The following is a 23,342-nucleotide window of genomic DNA, read 5'->3' as shown; positions in this document are numbered from 1 at the left end:
TGTAAAAGTCTCCTGACCCGTAACAAAGTATTGCATCCAACTGATGAATTGTGTCTGTCCGTCTTCTATCTGCTAATTATCATTCTAGGTTATATTTTTGTCAGACGTCTTCATAAAGAACAGCTATGTAACGTTTTAAAGCATCTTGTCGTCCGGACGGCCATGTGCAACATCGTGTCCGGCCGGGTACGGCTGGACTCAACTTTCCAACACGCAACATTGCGCTTAACACGACTAAATAGAATTGGAAGTTAAAGCGCTCTGCAGCTTGCTACAAACAATCAAACATTCCTAAGTTCGAAACCCATTTTCATAGAGACTGGATGAAAAACAAGTGTCACTAGGAATTCTACCGAAATTTTATGGATCTTTTAAATATTATTTGTGTTTCATTTATGTGCGTGTGCGCAAAGATTTACATGAACTTGCATTAGTGTTATGTTTTAAGCCTAGTGAATAAACGATGGATGTATTGTTTTTTTTTAATCAGTGACACAGGCAGAGTTTTAAAAAAACGGAATCCGAGTTCCCCCTTCAAGAGTCGCCGGCTGGAGTCGTACCTTAGACTTTCCGATGACTAGTTTGGATGCTGTACCACTGAGCTAATCCTGCATACTGTTAGGAATTGAATGTCGAAGAGCGGTGTTATCACTGACTGATCCGCGTGTACCGTTTGTATTCACCTAACTTAAAAACTAGCATCACATTTCTCCGCTTACCACTCTTCAACACTCAAATCCTAGCATGCAAGATCAATCTCAAACAAGGCGTCATTTGAGCAGGCCGGTTTTCAATAATCCAGGCTGACATAATTATATTCACCAGTCAACAAGTTTTTATCATCGGTAAGGCATGCAGATACGGTGTCCGAAGGCGCTTTTCGCGGTTAAGCCGAATTTTCAGCTGGAAATTCCGGTAACTTTTCATGTCAAACTGAAGGGCTTTTTTCATTTCGTTCCAAACTTGTAATCTTATTGGCAGCTTAGAAAAATACTTACAGATTGTCTAAGAAGTCAACAAAGCGGAAATTTCCATTCCAAACAGTTGAAAGGAGAAAGGTGTAGTACCTCCGAAGGCCGTGTCCGTTAGATCCGTGCGTTTTGTTTGTATTTCAACCAGTTAAACCGAAAATTTTGGCTAAATGGAAAGTGTCCCGACTCTCTTTTATAGCAACACCAAAAGAACCAAGCGGAATGGCCTTAATATGTGGCGTGTGTAGGGTAGGTCTTAGGTTCGTCCCAACTCTTCAAAACCAAAGAATCAGCATAATCGTCGGAATCTAATTAAGTGTAGCCTGTTCTTGGTGGAAAATTTACGAGTTTAGTTTGCTCAGACAAGGAGCAAATAGGTCTTTTGCACTAACTGGTCACATGGTACAAAATCCATCATACTGGATGGCAAAAGAATGTAGTAGATTTGAACACAAAGGAATTCCAACCTGTCAAGCTTTGACTTTCCTTTGTTTTCGATGTCCCAGTGGAGGATGCCACGCTTTTTTGACATCCAGTATGGCGGATTTTTTACCATGTGACCAGTTAGAGCAAAAGGCCCATTGTCCGTATTGACGTAGGGTATTCTTTTGGTGACCAATAAGAGACGATTTTACATTTGTTGTTACTTGTTTTTGTTTGTTTGTTGTTGATATGTAAGACTGACCTCAAAGGTGGAGGTAATAGACGAATCTTTAGTATGCCCGTGAACTATTTTCCTTTTGGGAGGTGTTGTTTAAGGGCAAGGGGGGAGGGGATGGGGTCATCTAAGACAATGACATTTCAATGGAAAAGGAAAATAATTTTGGATGGTTAAAATTCCACCCTCCCCACCCCCCTATAAAAAAAATAACCAGCAGACCAGTAGAAACAGTGATAAATTGGGGTCCGTGTTTATATGAAGGTCTCCTTATCACATCTGGACCGAGACTAAATTCACAAAGTTTTTCTTTCTCCTAGATAATCTAAGCCGGGCTCAATTGCATAATGAATCGTAAGATAAGGCCCAAACGTTTTCTGTATCTATCGCGTGCGTCTGAGGCACTATCGTGCTTTCTCTTCGTGCTTTTCTAGATTTGATAACTCGCCTTCGGCCAAGAGACTCAAAATAGCGCACATGAAAATCCTCCATAACGCAAAGAATGATTGTGGAAAACTCCGACCTATCTTAAAGGACCCTAGTCAGCCTCCGCCATTTTCGATAACATCGAAATTATTGATATTGCGTGGTGAAGCGAAATCTTATTGCTTTACTGTAAGTTGTGTTCCTGAAAGTATGTTCCATTATCTTCAATAGTTTCACAGTGATTTCATTCATTTTGACATGCTCCAAATAAAATACAATAGCCAAACTCTGGCATATAAACAAAAACAAAGTTGTGGCTGACTAGGGCCCTTTAAAATGCTTTATACAACCTTTATACAAAGATTGGAAATAGGATCAATATGACTGGCACCAAATCAAATAAAACGCCCGTGTTAAAGAAGAAACCATTTGACCTTTGCTTTCTCTCAGCCGACTAAGAAGGAGTTGACTGTTGGTCTCTCTCCTACCGAAATTTAATAACACGAAGGTGCCTGGATTAGACTGAGTTGTTCAAAGGCAGAGTTTGCACCATACTTGGCTTTGCTATTATCATAGGGATTGTCAGCGGCAGTTTCCAAACCGCTTTTTTTATTTGCATTGCGCATTTTCTTGAGGACTACAGTCAACTCCCTTTATTTCGGACATCCTCGGGATCGCGAGTGGACGTCCTTAAAAGCTAGAGTCCATAATAGCGGGAATTTATTTCAGTCAAACGTCTGTAATTTATTTTTGCCGGGGATTTAGCTGCTGTCCGTATCATCGGTATGTCCGTGACAGCGAGGTGTCCGCAAGGCGAGAGTTGACTGTAATGTAAAATTGTGTGCAGAAAAGCCAGCTAAGATACCTTCGAAATGTATGGCTACTTGAGGTTTTAAAAAGCAAAATCAAGGTATCATAATTTGTGTTTGGTCCGTTTTAAAAAAGGAAGTTTCTAGTCTGTGCTTTTAAAGTATACAAATTCACAAGATAATACGTCCACTAATGTTGGCAATATTTTTACAATCCCATTGGTTCACATGTTCCGTAATGCTTTGACGTTTTACAAAGCACCTCATGTTAACTGCTTGAACTGTCACCGCTACCCTGTTTAATAGCTCTTCTCTTTGATGGCGTGGTGTTTCTTTTATGATGATGGCGATGATGGTGACGATGGTGATGACGATGATGATGACGTGATTTCCGGTTCCTTTCCTGATCGCGGGAAGTACTTCTGTCACTATCAGTGCTCCTACTGCGGCTGCGCCTTCGATGGCCTCTTTTACCGAGAGGGGTACCCTGATGTTTAACCCTACCCTGCCCCTCAGGGGAACCATTCTTTTCTTGTTCTTCTCTGTCAGAGCTCTCACTATTAGTATTCTTTTTATCATCTTTACGGTCGGGGACCTGCTGCGTTTGACGATCTTTTGTTTGGACAGAATAGTCTTTGCTGTTATTGCCCTGGTTTTCTTTTCTAATGGATCGATCATTAGTACTTTTCTTCTCTTCTCGATTAAAAAATCTCGAGATTCCATGACCCTCTTCAATCTCATAATCCCGTTTTACAATCTTTGAAGTTTGCTCATCGTCATTTGTGTGTAATCTCGCATTTTTTAATGCGTCTTCGTCTTCATCACGATGGCTTCCCTTTCTCTGCCTGAAGTGTGAAATATGTCTACTTTCTTCTTGTTCTTCACTGTCGCTTCCACTGCTAGTCCGTTGTCCGTCTTGCCTGTTTTTGTTTGTTCTACCAATACCAGTATTGGACGCAAACTTGGATCGTTTGTGTCTCGAGTCATTTGGTTTTGTTTCGGGATCTTCGCTGTCATCAGAAGAGACTTTTTTATCTTCTTCACCTTCTCTTTGCACAGAGCGCCGTTTTGTTTGGTGAAGCGATTCATCATCTTTCTCGGTACTTCTACTTCTGTTCCACTTACTCAGTGTTTGAGATGTCGCTGAGTTCTCTCGTCTTTTATTATCAGTTTGCAATGACTCCTGAACTAACTGATCCTCTCTGCTGTCAATCGTCTGACGTGGCCGTCCTTGTGGAGACTTTGACAGTGATCGTCGTTGAGGAAACTTCGTGTGTCTTCTTGGAGACTTCGGGCGTCTTCGTGGAGACTTCGAGCGTCTTCGTGGAGACTGCGAGTGTCTCCGAGGAGACTTGGATCTTCGAGGAGACTTCGATTGCTTCCGTGAAGACGCCGACCGCCCTTGCGTTGACGCTGAGCCGATTCGTGGAGACGTGGAACGTTTCCTTCGAGAAGATCCATCTCGTCTACGAGGTGACCTTGACCGCATGCGCGGAGACCTGGAACGCCTTGGAAAAAAGCGGCGAGGCGGAGTAAAACGGTGTGCGCCGTTTCGCGGCTTATTTGGAGATGAAGATGGCGGAGGTGTACGATAACGCTAAAAGATGGCCAAAAAAATGAGCAACAACTTTTTTGTCAGTGAACTTTAGGTTGATTTTGTTTTCATGCACAATCATAGACATAAAATTTTGTGATATCCGTACATTCTATAACACGCTACTTATTCTTACAACAATATTCCTGATAATCAGGAAGGGAGGCTAGCAGAAATTGTGATGTAAAACGCCTACACAAAAATGGTCTAAACTTTCCTACAAACTCAGCGTTGTTAGTTTCATTCTTTGCTTCCTTGTAATGCTTCGGCCCTAAGACAGTTACTGTTACCCTCTGACGTCATATTTTTTTTGCAATGTCACACGCTCATGGGCTTTTGGTGCCAAACAGTTCTGTTGTTAGATGTCATGTGACAATGAACTAGCCAGTGAATGAAAAACTTCAGTTATATAACAGTGTGACCTGTGGGACGTTAAAGAACCCACAAACTAATCGCAAAGAGTAGGGCATGGTGTTCCCGGTGTGCTGGTCTGGTCTTTGTGCTATTTCATAATTAGTAGTAATGTAAACCGCATTTGAATATATGCATATAGAAAATGCGGTATATAAATATCTTTACCATTTACCATTGTTTAGGCGCTTGTATCAAAATGCAAATTCTTGTCATTGCCTTCCAAACATTCGTTATGGTATTAGTTGGGAGAATTTGTTTTGGAGATCAAGTTATTTTATCTTAAGTGATCATTTACGTCATTCTCATGACCTATATGTTTGAGCTAGAAGTGTTAATGTTATGAGAAAATAGAAATTGGTCACACAGTTATCTATCATCATTCGGGTTTACTTACCATGTTTCCTCTTCCCCGTAAAATCCTTCCAGAGTTGGAAACCTATCGATATAATTGCCAATAAAAAACAATATGGTGTCAACCACGAGCACTGCTTGAAACATTAAAATAGTTTCATCTGGATAAGTTTCAAAAACAAACTAATCTCTTGGCTGATAATACTCTTTGTAACAATCTCTTGGTCGGAATAAATGTAATGGTAGTAAGTAATAGGCGTATATTATTCAATCAGTGACACAGGCATAGTCGAAAAAAGAAAATACGAGTGCTCCTAGCAGGAATCGAACCTACAATAAGTAGTTCGGATGTTCTGATACCATTAAACTACGTTCTAAATATCCTGCATACTGCGACGATTAGAATGTCGCTGTGTGGCATATGCGCAATGAAATACTGAAATGTGATGGTAGATTTTAAGCCTGGTAAATATGTGGCAATGACGTATTATTCACTCAGTGACACAGGCTAGTCAACGTTTGTTTGCAAGAGTTTTAATTATGTTGTGGTCAACTTGGTGTGTTATTTATATCCTGGCCCACCTAGAATACCTTTGCTACCTGCAGCGCCAAGAAATTGTAAATGTAATTTAAAAAAAAAAGCCTAATAAAGTTGTCAGTTGTAAGTTGTAAGTTTATGAAACACGTACCCTAATCTTTCCCTGAGGAGTGCTTTCAGGTTTGGCTTTGTATCCTGGTGGAGACTTGCTTTTTCTGTTATAAGAGAAAGCAAAATAATTATTATTATGAACATGTAAAAACAAAAAAAGGCCGAAATATTGCCTGCTGAGCCTGTAACTTCCACATACAGCCGAAAACAAGCCAGTTACCCTTACAGCCTCCAAAGTGTTGATTATGGGCGTGGTCGTGGAGATTTTGTGGTGTGTGAGCCAAAACTGCTAAAAGATTTGAAAAAGAATCTCTTCTTTAATGTAAAATTGCTCTCAAAGCACAATACAGGGAGCAAAATATGACATGACTTCTCTGAGGACGAATAAACTATTTTTTAATTTAAAAACAGTTTTTGTGATTTCTCCAAAATACACAGGAAGAACTTGAAAAAATTGGCAATTTTTTTCCAGTTACTATCCATTTACATCCTACCCCTCTATGGACAAAAACAATTGATCATAGTTTCTGTATCCTTAGAAAGGTTATTTGTAACAAAATTATTGAACTGTTATTTTAAAGTTTCCATATACACAAACATGTTTCTTTACCATTCAAAGTGACACTAAATCAAGTGACGCTGCCTGTCCAAACAGAGAAACCTTTCAAAGGTACAATCTCAGGAGTGTTGCGTGACACTGACCACTGTGATGCGTGACAAATGTCATTACTTACATGATACACTTCAGAAAGGTACAAGTACATGTAGCAAGATGACTGAGGATACTCAAGGGTGATTTTTGAAATGTTTGATCTTGGGGCCGGATTTTGTGGGCCTCTAATATAAGTATCATATACACAACATTCAAGTAATAAGAAATAATTACAACACAAGTCATCCCATCTTAAGATCTAAAATGGCTTCCCTAATATGGCCCCTGAACCATACATGTGCTTTATTTTTTTATTGTGTTCGAAAGTATTGAACCTGAGGTTTTCTAGCTTAGCTATGTTGTGTATAAAAACGATACCTGAAAAAAGGTTTTAAACTTGAAAACAAAAGCACTTTGTCAAAAGTTGTTTCAGGATGCCATCCTCCATTTCTGCCGACACATCAAACAGCATTCTTATAAAAGATTTTTAAAACTTGGAAAACTGTGCTTGAATGCCTCACACCAAATTGAGAATGGTTAGCCTGTGGTTCACAAACCTTTCCTTTGCCTGTTGGAGCCTTTTTTCTCTGACAGGGGAGGGGGTGCGGCTTCGTCTCAATAAGAAAGAGTTATTAGGAACATCTGGGACTTCATCTGCAGCCACTGTGCTAACAGGTTCAGGAGTCTTCTCTGGTTTCTCATCCCCTGAACTAAAATATAGGAATCAAGTTAGTATATGCCCACCAAAAAAAATATTGTTTGTGATCATGGCAACATAATGCAGTGCTAATGTATGCATTTCATTATTTCTGAAGGCAATTCATAGAAGGTGAAAGGGATTTTGCTCATTCCAAAAGCATGCTGTACAAAGTGTACAAATTATGCAGACAATGCTTCCATTGTCTTTTACAGTGGTCCCTAGTTCTGGCCAACAGAGGGCCACCAAAGCCGATCACATCAACAGGGCAGCAGTGTAAAAGGATTATTATTACCGCCATTCTTTTTCTGGAGTCAAAAATAAGGTGCTATAATATTTACAGTGCAACAAACTCAACTGGGGCCACCGATAAAACCGACTATTTGAAATTTAAAGAAATGTTCTTGTTTTTGATTGGTTTACAAACTACCAAAGCCAGACTCGTTCGCTGTAAACATGACCTGTGATTGGCTGATTAATGCTGGGTGGCCCCGGTTGAGTTCGTTGCGCTGTAATGTGGAATACACTATGAAATAATGTACCGAGAAGAGGTCAGTACAAAGAAAAGACTAGTCTCAAATGTGACGCCATGTTACAATATTGTGACGGTCGGCAACGAGAAGTGTTTTACATACTACACATTTGTAAAATTGATAACTTGCCTGTCTTTCATTTTCTTCTTTTTCTTGTTTGATTTCTTCTTCTCCTTTCTCTTGACAGTATCATTTTGCTTTTGCTTTTTCTTCTTTCGTGTTCGTTTCTTTTTCTGTGACTCATCGGATGAAAAATCACTTTCTGATTCTGTATCCGAGCCTGAGCTTGAGTCAGAACCCGAGCTTTCATCAGAGTCATGTCTCCTCTTTACTTTTTTCTTCTCTGTTTTCTTTCCTGCCTCTGGAAAAATCAAAATACTGTAGTCTGTAAAACAAATTGAAGTAACAAAAAATAATGAATGCAAGGTTTATAATACAAGACTATCATTAATTTTATATTTACATGACAAATTTTTCATTGGAAACCAACGTTTGTTACAAACAAGCTCTCTCTCTATTTATCTAGCAGGGCCCAGTTATTCAAAGCCCGATTAAGCTAATCCTCGGTTAATGTGCACTTTGATTTGAGTATATTTACTAATCCGTAAGGATTCGTCCAAAAGTTTTTTGTCCCTAAGTTCTGTCTTAGACTTTCCTTTACATTAGCTTAAAATGAGCCTTCAAAATCGTCTTGAATGAGCGAGATGAAAACCTCAGTTAACTTTTAATAGTGGATTAGCGTTGATTGGCTTTCGAACAACTTGGCCCAGGTAAATAAGCTTCAAATTTGAAACAAAAATTCCATACATTCTTTCACATTTTAAAGCTTTTTAGACAATTTCATCATTGGTTAAATATTGCTGAAAATTGCTTGCTTAGCCCCAATTTTCTTTATGGATCCAATAGCCTTTGCAAAGATAAGCCTTAAAAATACCTTCAGTTGCTATTAAAGGTACCATCCTTACATTATTTTGATACTTGTTAATGGAATATTATGATGTTTTTGTGCAGAAAACCTTCAGATGAAACAGCATCAAATTATTGCATTTGTTGCAGTGCTCAGTAAATGTCCTTAGAGTTGCTTCAGTGATGACCATTAATCTCTACCTTTTGCCTTGGCTTTAGGAATAAGTTCACCACAGTTGCCGATCTTCACTTCAAACACAGGGCGACTCTTGTCGTCAACTCTTTGATTCTCTATTTCTGTCACTACTGTCTGACCTTGTAGAACATGGCCAAAAATCACATGGATTCTGTGAGGTGAGTTAACACACAACTGCCATTAGAGCTGAACTGTTTTACAAGTTAGTGAATGGACTCACACTATACCCTTACTATCTTTTGGTCTCGTAGTACAGCCTCAAGGGCTTTGAAATCCAACAAAATTGATGTTGTTTTAATTTAAAGTCTTGTTCATTTTTTTCACCAATATAGCCTGGTCAGTTATAAGCATATGCACAAGAAAAATTGTACGTGAATTAGCTGGCATGAGACACAGTGCATTTGATTATAGTGCTTCTACTTGTGATTATTATTTCACATCAATTCCCACTAGTGAAAAAAGCTTAAACAGGAAATGACATAAGCATGCGCAGTGCTGCTAAGCTCATATGCTTATGTGTGTCCTTTAATATCTCACACCCGTTCACACTTGACCACTAGCACAAAGAACACAGTTTCTTTTCTTGTGTTTGTACTAACGCTTGCACTGCATGGTTTACACACAATTTTCCTAATGTTTAAGGTGGGGTTACTGCATGTATGTAAGCAGGACTTTAAGTATTAACTAGCAAACTATGCAAAGTGGGATTTAAGGCTTAGACATTATTTTGTGTTTTATGTACACGTTGTATACACATTCAATAAATGTTAAATAGGTGTTTGTGCTGGGAGTTTTAAGTACCAATACTTGAAACGAAACTTACATGCAAAAGTAATGCCTATTTTTTTCTCTTTGGGAAATGAATCATTTTCTCAAACTTCTTTTCAAGTTTGCATAATTATTTGAGAACTCCTTAATATGTCTTGATTCTTGAACCTGGATCCTTGATTGTTGAACGAGTTGTGTCTTGAAACTCAAACATCTCAAGTTTTGAGAAACAAGAATCAAGTTTCAGGGATCAGACTTTCAACATTCAAGCAGTACCACTAATCACTGTAGGTAGCAAGGTTTGTCTGCAGTGCACTGCATTATTTTATATTGCCTTTCTAAATGTCTCTGGGGGACAAAAATACCCGATTCTTAAATTTTCAACCTCCGTCACTGTGTCTTCTCTCCCATACAATTGCTATCTTTCCCTGCCTTTTAAGACTGAACAGTGTACAAGAGAAAAGAACTGGTACGCATTACATATTTGGCACTTATTTTGTTATTATAATTAGCTTACCCATCAAGATGCGGAGCAGGTTGAGTTGTTCTGTAAAACAAGGAAACAAGTACGGCTTCATTACCAAACAAAAATTGCATGCAATTTTTGTTCAGGCCCTACTATCATGAGGAGGACAGATTCATTTTATAGCCACTTGTTAACAAAATTAATAGTTTTGAAATTCTGATCAGATACTTTGAATTAAACTCTGTGAATTGATACTACATCGTTAGAAAAGGTCTCATCAGCCCTTTTGCAAAGATATCCATTAGTGTTTGTGCCTCAATGTTTTCTTACAGATGCATGTACTGTTAGTTAAACTTGATGAGGTATTTTAAGTCAATATGGATATCTCAAGGATATATTTGCCAATCAATCCACTTAATTTAAAGCCATGTTATTTAAAGCCTGAAGCTTAATATGTTATTCCAGAGGACAGAGGCCCAAGTCAAAAATGAATTTAGCTCAGGAATAGTTTCTTCAATATACAGTCAACTCTCGCCTTGCGGACACCTCGAAAATATGGACAGCAGCTAAATCCCCGACAAAAATAAATCACAGACATTTGACTGAAATAAATCCCAGCTATTACGGACACTTGCTATTAAGGACACTACCTTGTGGTCCCCAGGGTGTCAGCAATAAAGAGAGTGGACTGTGTTTATTGTTTTTAAATATGGAAGAAGCTCAAGTATTTTTGTATTTAAGGAACCTGCTTACATGTAGGTCACACATGCATATGCCTACTTTAAAGTTTGGTTAGTGAGATACAAGATCTTCCTTTGGTCGGCAGTTGACTCCAGAGTTTTAGTCAGACTACATGTAGATGATCCAATGGAGCATTTCCATTGTGTCGTAAACTGTACTGCATGCACCTTGCATTAATTTTTGTGTGGTATAATTATAGAAATAGCCATACTGAATGGCCAAACCTCCTCACTTGTTTACATTCTACTTTGCACCAAGCCATTTTTTTTTTTTTTTTTCAACTACTTACATAAAGAACTGAGATCCATTAGTGTCGGGACCTCTGTTAGCCATCGACAATAACATTGGCTTCTCATGTTTAAGCTGAAAGCCTTCATCTGTGAAAATAAGATATCAAGACATTGAACTTGTCAATCATCTTTACAATGACATGAACAAAGCATTTCATCCCAAGAACCCACGAATATTAATTGAAATTCATTGTATCTACAAGATAAGTACATGTAATAACAGTACATGTCAAACTGAATTCAGTATTTTGTCCCAAGAACACATGAAAGTTTATTAAAATTAACAAATTCTGAAAATAAGTACCGTAATACAGTACATGTAAAACTGAATTTCAATTTCACAATCTCACGGGTTCGGAAAAATCGTGAAAAAAAAAAAGGGCAGTATATAAAAAAACATATCCCCACTTACTTTTCTTTAGGATTAGCTCAATAGGGTGTTGAGAACCCGAGCACAGGTGGGTAAGGGGACCTCAAATGTCCGAACATTGAGGGGAGAGTATGAAGCTAAATTGAAATTTTTAGATGGTTAGGGGGATCTTACGAAAATTCCCTTATGTGGGTCGAGAGATTGGAACAACACAATACTGCAAAGAGGAGGCCATTTAGGGGAGGGGATGTTTGTCAAAGAGTTACTACTTCATTTGGAATGATAGGATCTGCAGTATAGACCAGCGAAAAAAGCATTTGTGGAAAAGTGGTTGTTATTAGGAACCAGCCTTTAGCAGAGTTCCAACTCCGTGGGTTATACATATACTGACCATTAAATGTGCCACCATAAATAGATTCTCCTCCGGTTCCATTGCCTGTTACAGACAGAAATCATAAAATAATATGAGTGAGAATAAAAGATTTCTTATCATACTATGGGGGTATTAACATTTTCAGTAATTTGATTGGCTGCCAAGGTGCATGCACTGTATGATGCGATATACCATCTTATGGGCTCACTTGGAAAGCCCACATTTTTGTTATGAAAAATTGAAATATTCTACTTTCTTCTTTAAATGTATTTCTTCATTTTTTTTTTTTAGATTATTGCCAACTTTTAATCTTGTGGTTGAGTGGAATGCCATTTTTTGTATCGAAGAGTGTACACATTAACAACACTGAATAAATACAGTGTAAGTAAGTAAACAGAGTCATCACCAATAATATATATTGCATTCCAAGAATGTCAGCATGCCCTCACTCCCTTACACCTGCCTTCACTCTCCCTCACACTCTTTACCCTTTAAGCGCTAACCGTGATCAACATCAAATTTCTCCTTGTAACATCAATGCTTATTCAATCCCTGAGGTCATGAGAATAAGGATATACACCTGCAATCACCCAAGGTGAATTTTCTTGTTCTTTTAATGACTTCTCTGCAGTACTTTTGAAGAAAAGTATGGGGACAAGAGAGGAGAATTTGTTCTTTGATATTAGGGGTTAGAAGTCTGGCTGTTCATCGCATTTCTTTTTTGCAGCAGCATTTGGGAGGAGAAGAGAACTGAACCTTTGCAAGTCTGGACAGTTTTGTCAAAGACTGTAGGATGAAGCAGCTTTTAATTGAGTGCCAAAAGTATTTCATGTTTGTTTAAACTTTTCTTTGCCGCCACTTTCTTAATGAGAAGCAAAACCAAACCAAATCATGACAAGCTCACATGTTTAACATGCTTGCTTCCTTTTACATGTATTTCCGCTTTATACAGCATTCTAATTATTTTATTATTGCATGTAGGTTTGTCCAAACCTTTAGTAAAATCTCCTCCTTGAATCATAAAGTCCTTAATGATGCGGTGAAAGGGTGCTCCGTTATAATGAAGTGCCTTGCCAGAAACCTTGCTCAAACCTTTTTCTCCTTTAAGAACAAAGATAACAATTAAGTACGAAAAAGTTTTGTTTTCCTGCACTTTATCTCTATAGTACTAAAAAAGAGATGGTAGAGTCAGTAATACTGACATATAATTATGCATAATGTCAACTCTCACAGATTACTATATCCCAAAAAGAAATGAGTTTTCCTCTACAACCAACTAAGATTTTAAGCCACAATTTTCCCAAAATCTACAAACTATCGGGTTTTCAAATTCATGTTTCAGTCTATAGGCATATTTTTGTACATCGTTCAATCAAATGCCAACAGCATACTGAAATTAGAGGAAATGGGTCAGTTTTGCAGGAAATTTGTAGGCAGCTTTTTTTTTTTTGGGAGGGGGGGGGGGGTTGTGGGTGGTTATACCATGCTATTTCTTTCTGGAGGAACTGGGTTAATTTCAGCCATATTTTTTTGGGAAGGAGGGGGGCAGAGTGGCTTGATGTTGTGCATGTGTGTGGAGGAAGGTGGGAGGTTGACAAAAGAAGAAAATAAAATCTCCAGATTTTAGATCTCCAGAGGTTGGGATTTGACACTGCATTGATAATTTTCTAAAAGATAAGTTCAACCAGCATTTCGTTTACAGTCATTTCATAAGAGCCTGCAAATAGTTGATCACTGATCACAAAGTTTTTTTCAGTGCCCACAAAATCAGATCTCTCAAACTATAAATTGAAAACTTAAATCTAACTTTCAAAGACTTATAATTTTAGTGTGGTAGACTCCAGGTACAGACACAGATCACAATAATTATTCACAAACTAAGGTGAAAAACCTTCAGTTCAATCATCGCATACATGTAGTAAGTTAGTAAGTAACCTTATTTCTGTGTTGGATATAAAAGGCCAGGCTCATATCCAAATTCCCGAGGTTGCCCTGCACTGGATACCACCTGGTAAAACTTAAGCTGGTGAGCCAAAAAACCACCTGGTGCTAAACTGTCATGGCTGAAATCCGTGAGGTAAAACTCACATGGGGTACGACATGCTGTGCAAAACAGGGCTAAATGGAAAGATATTGTTGTTGCCTTATGTCCCACAGGGGACGAAGAGGACTAGGCAAGCAAGGGAAAAACTCCGGCTTAACTAGGGAATACCCTGCCACTCCAAAAGCAATCCTGAAAAGAGCGGCTACGTGGCTACGCAGCTACGCCTACGAGCCAAAACAAACGCCCTACACATGAATATACCTCGTTCTTTAATCCACGAGCCGAAACAATGCGCTTTAATCCACAAGCCGAAACCACGTAGCTGCGTAGCCGAAGCCACGTAGCCACGTACATGTAGCCGCGTAGCCACCTAGCTGCATAGCCACATAGCCGCGTAGCTACGAAGCTACATGAGGGAGAGGGGGTGGTATTTACCACTGTTTCTGCGTAGCCACCTATCCACTCGTTTCAGGGTCACTTTTGGAGTGGTGGGGTATTCCCTAGTTACTCCAAAATTCCTTCAACTCATCTTGCAGTTTTTAGGGCATAGAGTTATACAATCAGACATTTAGTACTTCCTTCCCTGTTGTCCTGCACAATTTTTTTAAAACAAACTTTAGAGGCTCTTTGACATCTGACTCCATACCTGTACAGAGAGCTCGAAAGTTGTCACAAGTCTTTGGACAAATATCGGCAAACAACTCAAAAATTATCCTTCCAGCTATAAAACAGAGAATAACAACAACATTAACGTCAAGTTGGCTCAAGTTAAGTCTTCTTTGAGTCCTACATACATGGATCTGTACAATACAATGATTTTTATAGCATATTTATGGAGGCTTATGCCTCTTTAGAAGGATCGCGCGCCGAAGTTGAAGGAAAGATTCAGTTTTGCAACTTTTTTTACAGCCGATTTCACTGCGATGTACCGCCGATTCTCCTATATGCACTCGCAATCTAACACTTATAAAGGAATTCATCAGAAAATGACCAGAGGAGAAACGATTTACACTTGATCGATAATTTGACTGAAGCGCCAACAACTTAGACAAAACATTGTCTACTTCTACAGATTGAACTAGAGACTCCCGTTTTGGTTAGCTAAAATTTTGTACCACAAAAAACCACCTCACCTTAGAGCAATTAATCTATAGGTTAGAACTAGAAATCGATTTCTTTCCTACCTGGAGAGCCATTGATTTCGACATCGAAAAAGCACCTCGGACGATATCCTTTCGCTTTGGGGACAGCCATTTTGAATTCTCTCGCCTGAAGGTGCTGATGGGATATTAATTATTCTTATTTGTCGATTAGCCGCTGAATGACGAATTTGCAGTCTCAGACAAAATGGCGGATCAGTCACGGGAGACGAGGAAGTAAACATGTAGCTCTATTCAAACTTAATCACTTTTATACGATTTGGTTTTTGCGTTTAGTTGAAGAAAGACATGGCTCACGTCACCATTGACTGGAATCCTTTGGGAAAGGTATTTTATAGGTAAGTTAAATTGGAAAAGAATGGTCAAGAGTGAAGATTAGAAATTACTGTAGAATCATCTAGGCAGTTTCTCCAGCGTCTTAGACTTTAGACTTACCGTAGAATTCCGAAAATAATGACCCCCGTTACTTTCGGATCTAGCAGGCCAAAGGGGCCGCTACTATCGGGTAGCCGTTACTTTCGGGTGGTTAAAAATGTTTGCAATATTTTTTAAAGTCATTCTGTTTATGCATGTTATTAACTAGACTGTGTCCCTCTCTGGTTATCAGGGCTGTCAACCTCCCACGTTTTCAAATATGGAGAATATGACTTCCCAGCCAGCAACAACAAAGTGCCCTATGGGGGGTAGCATCAAGCCTAAATTCATAGCTTCAGTGGAAGGGAAGGGGGGAGGAAATTCGGCTCATGGCTGGTGTATGACAATTCCTCTATTAAACACTATCTCAAACAACGCTAACTATTTCAGATGTTATTCTCGGACAACCTCGTTCCCAGGATCTCTCCTCTTCACGTCCCAGGGAGCGAGAGAGGGGAGACCGTGGTTGGGGCTGGTCACGTGTCTCCCAGAGAAAAATTAGACCCAGGGAAGGGTCCTTCACTTGCTATTTTTTGTCAAGATTTATTGTTCACTCCGAAACAAGACTTCTGCCCTGCTGTGCGAAGCCCACGCGAAACTCATTCAACTGGCTATGTTTTTCAGTAGTCTTCATTTTGCAAGCCATGGTAACATTAATCTAAAAGCTTAACAAAGTCCGTCCGTTGTCTCGAAGCGCTGTACTTTGCAAAATCACTGTGTATAAACGACAGAATTAACCGTGGATGAACAGCGCCTTCCCCTTCAATTCATGGAGTTGTAATCGTGGTTTATTCTAGCTTTGAATGCACTGATGAAAGATCAGATCTGAAGAACTAAGGAAGGAAACTTGAAAGGAATCGGCCCTATGTCTAACTGTTCTGAAAGGTCATTCTACAGCAATTACCCTGCTAACAGAGCATTTCTTTCTTGAAAATATTTTAGCATAAGCGCAGTTGTTTCCGTCTCTGGTATTTAGCGTCGTTGGTTTGTTTTACGTCCCCTTTTCTCTCGACTACTTCTGGTGGTAGCCGAGGAGCTTTACGGCAATGCACTTCCACGAAGTGGCGTGGAGGACGACTCCTCGATGCACCGCTTGACCTTAACGATGCCTGACTTTCAGAGATCACGGACTTGACGACTCTAAAAGTAGATGTGGCAAAAATTTACTTCGTGGAAGTGCGTTGCCGTAAAGCTCCTCGGCTACCACCAGAAGTAGTTGATTCCCTTTGCTGTAAAGATTTTGCCAATGACTTGTATCTTCAACTGATTTATAAAAGTTGATAGCAGCTCACGTTCACAGATTCATTCGCTTTATATACATGTAACTTTTTAGGGGTTTCTGAATGACCACTTGACATGACCTTTGAAACACACGCGAATCACAAGTTGACTTGACTGGGGCATGTTTTCTCATCTCTGGTACACTTAGTATAGTCAAACTGACACTCAACCGCCCCTCTCTCCAGTCATTTAATATTTGTAATCTCCCAGATTCTGGGAGACATGTGACCAGCCCCAACCAGGGTCTCTCCTTTCTCGCTCCCTGGGACTTGAAGAGGGGAGACCCTGGGAACGAGGTTGATTCTCGGAAAGTCGAGTCTCTGACCCTCAATTTTTTTTTCTCTTAAATAAAATCTTTGCTACTGTTCGAAACATTGCGCTATTTGGCACCTTTTTCAACCAAATCTTGACTTTTTAAAGGCTGTAAAAGTTACAAATTCTAGCCATCATCTGTCCCATGACCAAGCAAGTAAGGGGTATGGGTCTATTCATTACTTGATGTCACAAATGGATTTGCATTGTATTAAGTCTTTGTGAAAATGCATGCAAATCAGTTTGTGACATCATGTAAGGAATAGACCCATGCCCCTTACTAGCTCGGTCATGGGACAGATGATGGCTTGATTGCGTAACTTTTACAGCCTATAAAAAGTCAGGATTTGGTGCAAAAAAGGTTCAATGCGTTTCGAACAGGTGCAAAGATTTATTTAAGCGAAAAAGAATTTGGGGTTAGGTGCACATTAAAATTCTTGGATTTCTAACAAGGAGTATATAAAGCAGGTGCTGGTAATGTTATTAATCACGGAGACCAAACGGAAGATTACAAGTGTTTTGGTTGTGTCCTTACGTAACTATACCTGCCAATTTTTTCTGACTCAAAGGCGTCAGATTTTTGTCCTGGGAGTGCCAGGATTTTTGAAGACAACACATCCGTCAAGTATATCTGAACATTTCCAAAGACTTCTGAATGCACCCAAAGATTTCCAAATACATACCAAATAATTTCGCAGTTCTCAAGAAAATGGTTATGCTCCATACAGACCTCCTTCAAAACTCAGAGATTGCAGGGAAAGTATCGTCATTTACTCATTTTACATGGACTTTTCATTTCTTGCTTTAGTTTTAGTTTACATAATTTATTTTTGGAAAGTATGTCAGTCAAGGCTGTAATAGCTCACAAATTTTCAAACAGGCATGAGAAATTGGTCCATCAGCGTGAGCTGACTTGAGATTAAAGTCTTCAACCTGCAGGCATGATCCTCGCACCTAAGGTGTGAAAGTTGGAAGGTGTAATGTACATGTACTGTACATTGCATGCCTAGTCACTTTTGTGACACAAAACAGATAAGAACTCTGACTTAAGGAGTCTGAAGAAAAGTTCTTTTTAATAAGTATCACTTTCTTGGTCTGAAGTTTCTACTTGTTTCTCCTCTCTGTATACACAGAAAGGTGGAGTTATATAGCATGGCTTGGCAAGATGCTGTGGATCTGTCCAAGTTTGTTGTAAGTGCAGCACCTTTTGGAGGCCCAGTAGGTACGTTTCTAAACTAAGGTAGATGCTAAGATTGTATAAAAATTAGTGTCATATGATGAAGGTAATCATCAGTGAGACAGTTGAATTGATTCGTACCAGACTATTATGTACATGTATACTGTATGTGATTGTAACTGTTGTTCCTTAATTTAAAGTACCTATGAAGTAAAAAATTTCTGGTTCTAATATGATAAGGCAAAAAGTCAGATGTAATAAGACCCTTCAATTTGGTCAGAGATCACGACCGGAAAGATTGGTAGTGATGATACAGTAAATGTAATATAACCATCAATTTTTTGAAATTCTTTATATGTTAGGGTAGTGCAGTGTAAGTTCCAAATGAAAATTATGAGTGTAGGTATAAATATTATTAACTGAGTATGTTACCTTAAAGGGGCAGTGTCACCTATTTTACTGTCACTTTGAATGGCCCAAATACTCATTTGTATCAACAGAAACGTTTACAAATTGTCCAATGTCGTCAACACTAACCCTAAGTCCTAGCTTGTAGAAACTAGTATCGATCATCTCTAGCTGCAGATGGCTTGGATGGAAATGGATAATTTGCAACTTGAAGAAATTGGCCATTTTTTTCAAGTTCTTCCTGTTTATTCTGGAGAAATCGCTAGAAACTGATAATAGTTTATTTTTCCTCAAGGAGATCAGTTCCCATTTTTCTTCTAGTGCTTTAAGAGTAATAAATTTCAAGTTAGAGAGGAGGTTCTTTGTCAAATATTTGAGCAGTTTTAATCAAAATACAACAGTCTCCGTGACAGTGTCCCTTTATAAACTGATGCAAACATTGGATTAACTAGTAAAAGACAGTTTAACCTACTTAGGTTATTTTCAATTGACAAACCCATATTTAAGTTGAACACAAACTTAACCTTTAACTTCATGGAAGTTACAAAATGAAATTCTTGCATGCCCATGTTAATTTTTGAAACTCAGACAGCAAACAAAGACCCCTTCCAGTTCTTTTAGAAAAGCATGTTAAAGGTATTAACAAATTTCACAACTTGCAGCTCTGATGCGCGATGACAAGCAGTTTGTGCGAATGCAGGGTTCATCTATCAACAAACCCATCATTCATATTTTCTCCTCTGCTGGAAAGGAACTTGCCACTATTAAGGTAACATATTAGTAAATTAAAATAATTATTATTGAAGGGCAACAGGCATGAAGAGCTGGTGTCAAATTTTAGCTTGATTTGTGGTGTCCATTTAACCTACCTTATAACCACACCCTGGGCATATAAAGGGCATGAGTTTCGTGAACAATCTTCCAAAAAAAAAGAGTGTGACCCAAAGAAAACAGAAAAATCCTAAATGTTGAATGTCAAGTTGTTTCCTGTGTTCTTCAGATTTTTGTCGTGTTAGAAGACAGTTCATTTGAGAAACTTTCACCCTCCCCCCTCCCCCAACAATGTATCTTATTTTCAGTAAAAACCAAAATTCAACATAAATTTGACATTGGTTGTTTATGTCCCCCTCCCCCCACTCCTCAATCATTCCCTTTTGAGCTGCTATTGAAAATTGTTATTAGTGTCTCCTAAAGAAAATGAAACAACAACAAAAAATGCCTGCCACATTGTAAAATAATAAACAAACATTAGGGATGAGTAACAGTCCCTTGAAGAATCTTGTTGAGTCTTGAAAAATTGTCTTGCAATCTTTGATTTCATGCAAAAAGTTTTTTTTTTTTTTTTTGACAGCAAGAATTTGATTTCCCTTCAGATCAATCATGTAATACATACTGCAACTGTTCATTCCCTTCTTGATGATGTGTTCTCATTTGATCATAACGTAATTTTGCACACCAAATGGCGGCCATCTGTCTTCTACATAAGAATGCAACAGCAGGCTATTGACAAATCATCAACCAAGCCTACAGGCAGAGTATATCAGGGACTTGGCTCTTTTTTCATTTTTTATTATTGTAATGTTTTACTTCACATTAAGAGTCATTTGCACATAATGGGCTGCCATTTTGGATTTCTAAATGTAGGATTAGCTGGGACGAGTCAAAGGCGGCAGTGAAAAGGTGGTAGGAGAAGAAAAACTGTCTTAGTTTCCTGGAAAGGCTGGAAAAATGGGAAATTGTCCCTTGTCAACTTTTTTTGTAAGAAATTTATCTATTCCTGGTGGGTCAGCTCAACAAGCTAACTTTGCACACTGCAAACTCTCAGCCACTTTTTCTGCTCTCCCCGGCAAGGCATCCCACAAAGGAAATAATGGGCACTTGCTCGCATCAAAAATACTTGCACTGTAAGCTACATGAAACCTGACTGACCTTATATTAGTTGTATCTGTCACAAAAAAAACTGCGTAGACTGGCAGAGAGGTGGTAAAGGGGTTTGTGATGTTTTGAATCGTATGTCAAAATGAGAGAGATAGAGGTGCATGTTCTTGTCAACTCCAATTTTTAATTAATGCTGCAGAATGTTACAGGGGAGTCAATGGTGTACTCTTCTAATCACACTACACATACATGTTTTGTATGCATAAAAATAGCATTGATTACATAACTAACATTACATGTACATTAAGATCACAAAAGTCAATTCTTGTCATGAAATGTCATGCATTATCCAATATCGTGACACCATTGCTTTTATGACAAGAAAATCAAAACTGGATTTATTTAATACATGTCCTAGCATGAAAATAACATGCAATGTCATACCTAGCCTCCCGTTTAGTGTCTGAGAATTTATTTCTTGCCGCCTCAGCCAGTAAGAGAACCATTTTTTCTAATCATGCACTTTCCCTTGATTGTTTGTTCGTTCTGGTTTTTAGTGGGATGGAGGTCCTATAGTTCAGATGGGTTGGTCCATCACAGAGGATCTTCTGTGTGTAGCTGATGATGGAAGTGTGTTAGTTTATGATGTCCATGGTGCAATCAAGAAAACCCTAACAATGGGGCAGGTCAGTGGATTTATAATAAGGACAACATTTGATGCATTTTGTACACAAATTTATTATATCTCTCAGTTAGTACACACACTGATTGGTCAATTTTACAGGCCACATTTCACTGTACGGCATGCTCACTTTGAAAGTTCTTTCTTCCCTGTGCACCCGACTAACCTCAAAAATTTAATAAATATCTTACAAACCTCGTTTTCTTGGTCCCTACTGTAAGCTATGATCCCAGTTTTTCCCATTGATTATGGCCTGCGCGCTTCGCACTGCCTAAGGGCCTTAAATCACCTTGAAAAAACTTAGTCTGTTTATTACAGCATGGACCTGGAACTCGGTTAAGTAAGAGCCGTATGTAATTTACATGTAAATAAAGAAAATACCCCCTTCCCTCTCCCACCCTCCTCCTTCCTGGGAGAGTGCTTCAACTGAGTTAAATACAGGCTTTGTTATTCCAGGTTAAATATTACTTGGTGGCTTGTGGCCTTGAATTAAAAAACAAAATGATTATCCTAAATTATTTACAGTGGTTGGTTTTAATGATGTTTGGGATTCAGATTTTAGCAATTTTGGACATCTCTCTGGTATGTTCCTCTAGCAAGAGTGTTTTAAACTGCTAATTCTAATTTGCAAGGCTATAATTAATACAACACTGCAGTGCTAATTGGGGACACTATCAATCATTGAAATAAATATACAAACTGAAAAAACATTTGTTAAAAAATCCAACTGGTAGGAGGCAAACCAGTTGGCTATTTACAGCATGTAGCCTTGAATAATTTTGAAAACGGGGCTACAGTGAAACAAATCCCGCAAGTGGTCAGTGTGGGACTTGAACCCAGGAGCTCTGGAAGTTTGAAGTCCGAAGTCTGGCGCCATAGCCACAAGGGTAGCTTCCTCCCTATTTCCAATTTCATAGGAGATTTTGCTCAGGTGGGCAAGAGGTCGGTGTACCTTGGGCTGGATAATAAATTCACTTGAAGGCCTTATGTTGAAAACGTTGGTTGAGGTGTTAACCCTTTAAGCCTCAATATCAATATTCACTTTCTCATAACTGTTCTCAAATATTTCTTATGGTACTAGTGTGGAGAATTTGTTCTTGTAACCTGAGTGGTTGATCAACAGTGAATATTGTAATCATTATGAGAAATTGGATGGTCACTATTGTGACTTAAGAGCAATTCTCCAGGAAAGTGAAGCAAAGTTGGAAATGAAAATTTTTAACCCCCCTTCATTTTTTGTGTGGAGGGAGGTTACCTGGAGGGATGAACAAAAACAGCCATATTTGGATCGGCAGGTGCGTCGTTGCCATGGAAACCGCACTTGATCACGTCGGCCTGAGGTCTATGTTTTGACCGAAAAATTCACTCTCAAATAGTAAAAATAAACGAGTCTGGTTCTCGAGTACATGTGAACCAATTCAAATGAAATTCATACAGATGGTAGAACCACTCTGACTCCCAGATTATAAAATTTGCTGTTAGAGTATTTTGGGTTCTATAATCAAGAAGACCTTGGTCGTATTACTATATTGCCTGTCAGCCATTTTGACAAGAAGGAAAAACAAGCACAACCATATTCGTTATTGCTCCGAAAGTACTCTTTCCACATAACCCAAATTAGCAGCAGGGCTTACATAGATATTGAAGTTTATAAATATTATAAAATCTATTTGGGGAAAATTATGTTCTGGCCACGGGTGTTGAAGACATCCGAGGCAAGTTGCAAAAAATTGCAAAATTGGAAATGTTGAGGTCTCCAGTATTTGGTTCAAACAGGCTTCAGATAGAGAATATCAGCTTCAGAGGTTTTTTCATTCATCTTATCTGTTATCTAGTACATTTGATTGATTAGGTTTTGGCTAATGAATTTGATGAAATATAAATTAAAACAAAGCCTACCTTGCAACTTTTGGAATTTCTTCAGCATGCTTTTGTCGTATAGGATGGGTCTCTCCTCAGTTCGCTCGCTCCATTTTCTTGACCAAATCTTGCACAGACTCTAGCGGAAAGGACAAATCTAACTGCCTAGTCTCGCCGAACATCTACTTTTAGACCAAAGATGATGATGCATTAACCCGAATAAAGAACAGTCGAACAGGTCAAACACAGTCGTGTGTCGAGT

The 23,342-nt window shown here is 38.7% G+C and overlaps 2 protein-coding genes across 2 annotated transcripts in view; one reads left to right on the top strand and one right to left on the bottom strand.

Annotated features, from left to right (window-relative positions):
- Window positions 1–1,858: 1,858 nt before the first annotated feature.
- Window positions 1,859–15,287, bottom strand: LOC146452357 (uncharacterized). Its single transcript, XM_085097968.1, has 12 exons — window positions 15,093–15,287; window positions 14,555–14,629; window positions 12,858–12,965; window positions 11,883–11,927; window positions 11,121–11,208; window positions 10,142–10,171; window positions 8,862–9,007; window positions 7,884–8,115; window positions 7,082–7,234; window positions 5,913–5,976; window positions 5,267–5,308; window positions 1,859–4,461 (listed from the first exon to the last, which is right to left on the bottom strand). Exons 1-12 carry the CDS (start codon window positions 15,160–15,162, stop codon window positions 3,133–3,135), a joined length of 2,382 nt encoding a protein of 793 aa, XP_084954094.1. The 5' UTR covers window positions 15,163–15,287; the 3' UTR covers window positions 1,859–3,132.
- LOC146452356 (vacuolar protein sorting-associated protein 16 homolog) overlaps window positions 15,229–23,342 on the top strand; it is a 34,910-nt gene continuing 26,796 nt past the window's right edge. The window contains exons 1-4 of the mRNA XM_085097967.1: window positions 15,229–15,406; window positions 18,209–18,297; window positions 19,323–19,429; window positions 21,096–21,224. Coding sequence (XP_084954093.1) covers window positions 15,357–15,406; window positions 18,209–18,297; window positions 19,323–19,429; window positions 21,096–21,224 — 375 coding nt within the window. The 5' untranslated portion in view covers window positions 15,229–15,356. The remainder of the gene's footprint in view (window positions 15,407–18,208; window positions 18,298–19,322; window positions 19,430–21,095; window positions 21,225–23,342) is intronic.

This window comes from Pavona decussata, unplaced genomic scaffold (assembly GCF_977016875.1).
Source record: "Pavona decussata unplaced genomic scaffold, jaPavDecu1.1 SCAFFOLD_371, whole genome shotgun sequence".
Lineage (NCBI taxonomy): Eukaryota > Metazoa > Cnidaria > Anthozoa > Scleractinia > Agariciidae > Pavona > Pavona decussata.
The sequence above is the reverse complement of the archived record's forward strand: the minus strand, read 5'-3'. Positions and strand labels throughout refer to the sequence as shown.

What these genes read in the sequence shown, in the direction of transcription:
- LOC146452357 (XM_085097968.1), bottom strand. Translation starts at nt 15,162, where the DNA reads ATGGCTGTCCCCAAAGCGAAAGGATATCGTCCGAGGTGCTTTTTCGAT. An exon ending in AATGGATCTCAGTTCTTTAT is followed by an intron (nt 10,172 to 11,120) that starts GTAAGTAGTTGA and finishes CTTGTTTTACAG; the next exon opens with AACAACTCAACCTGCTCCGC. An exon ending in AAGAAGAAAATGAAAGACAG is followed by an intron (nt 7,235 to 7,883) that starts GCAAGTTATCAA and finishes CCTATATTTTAG; the next exon opens with TTCAGGGGATGAGAAACCAG.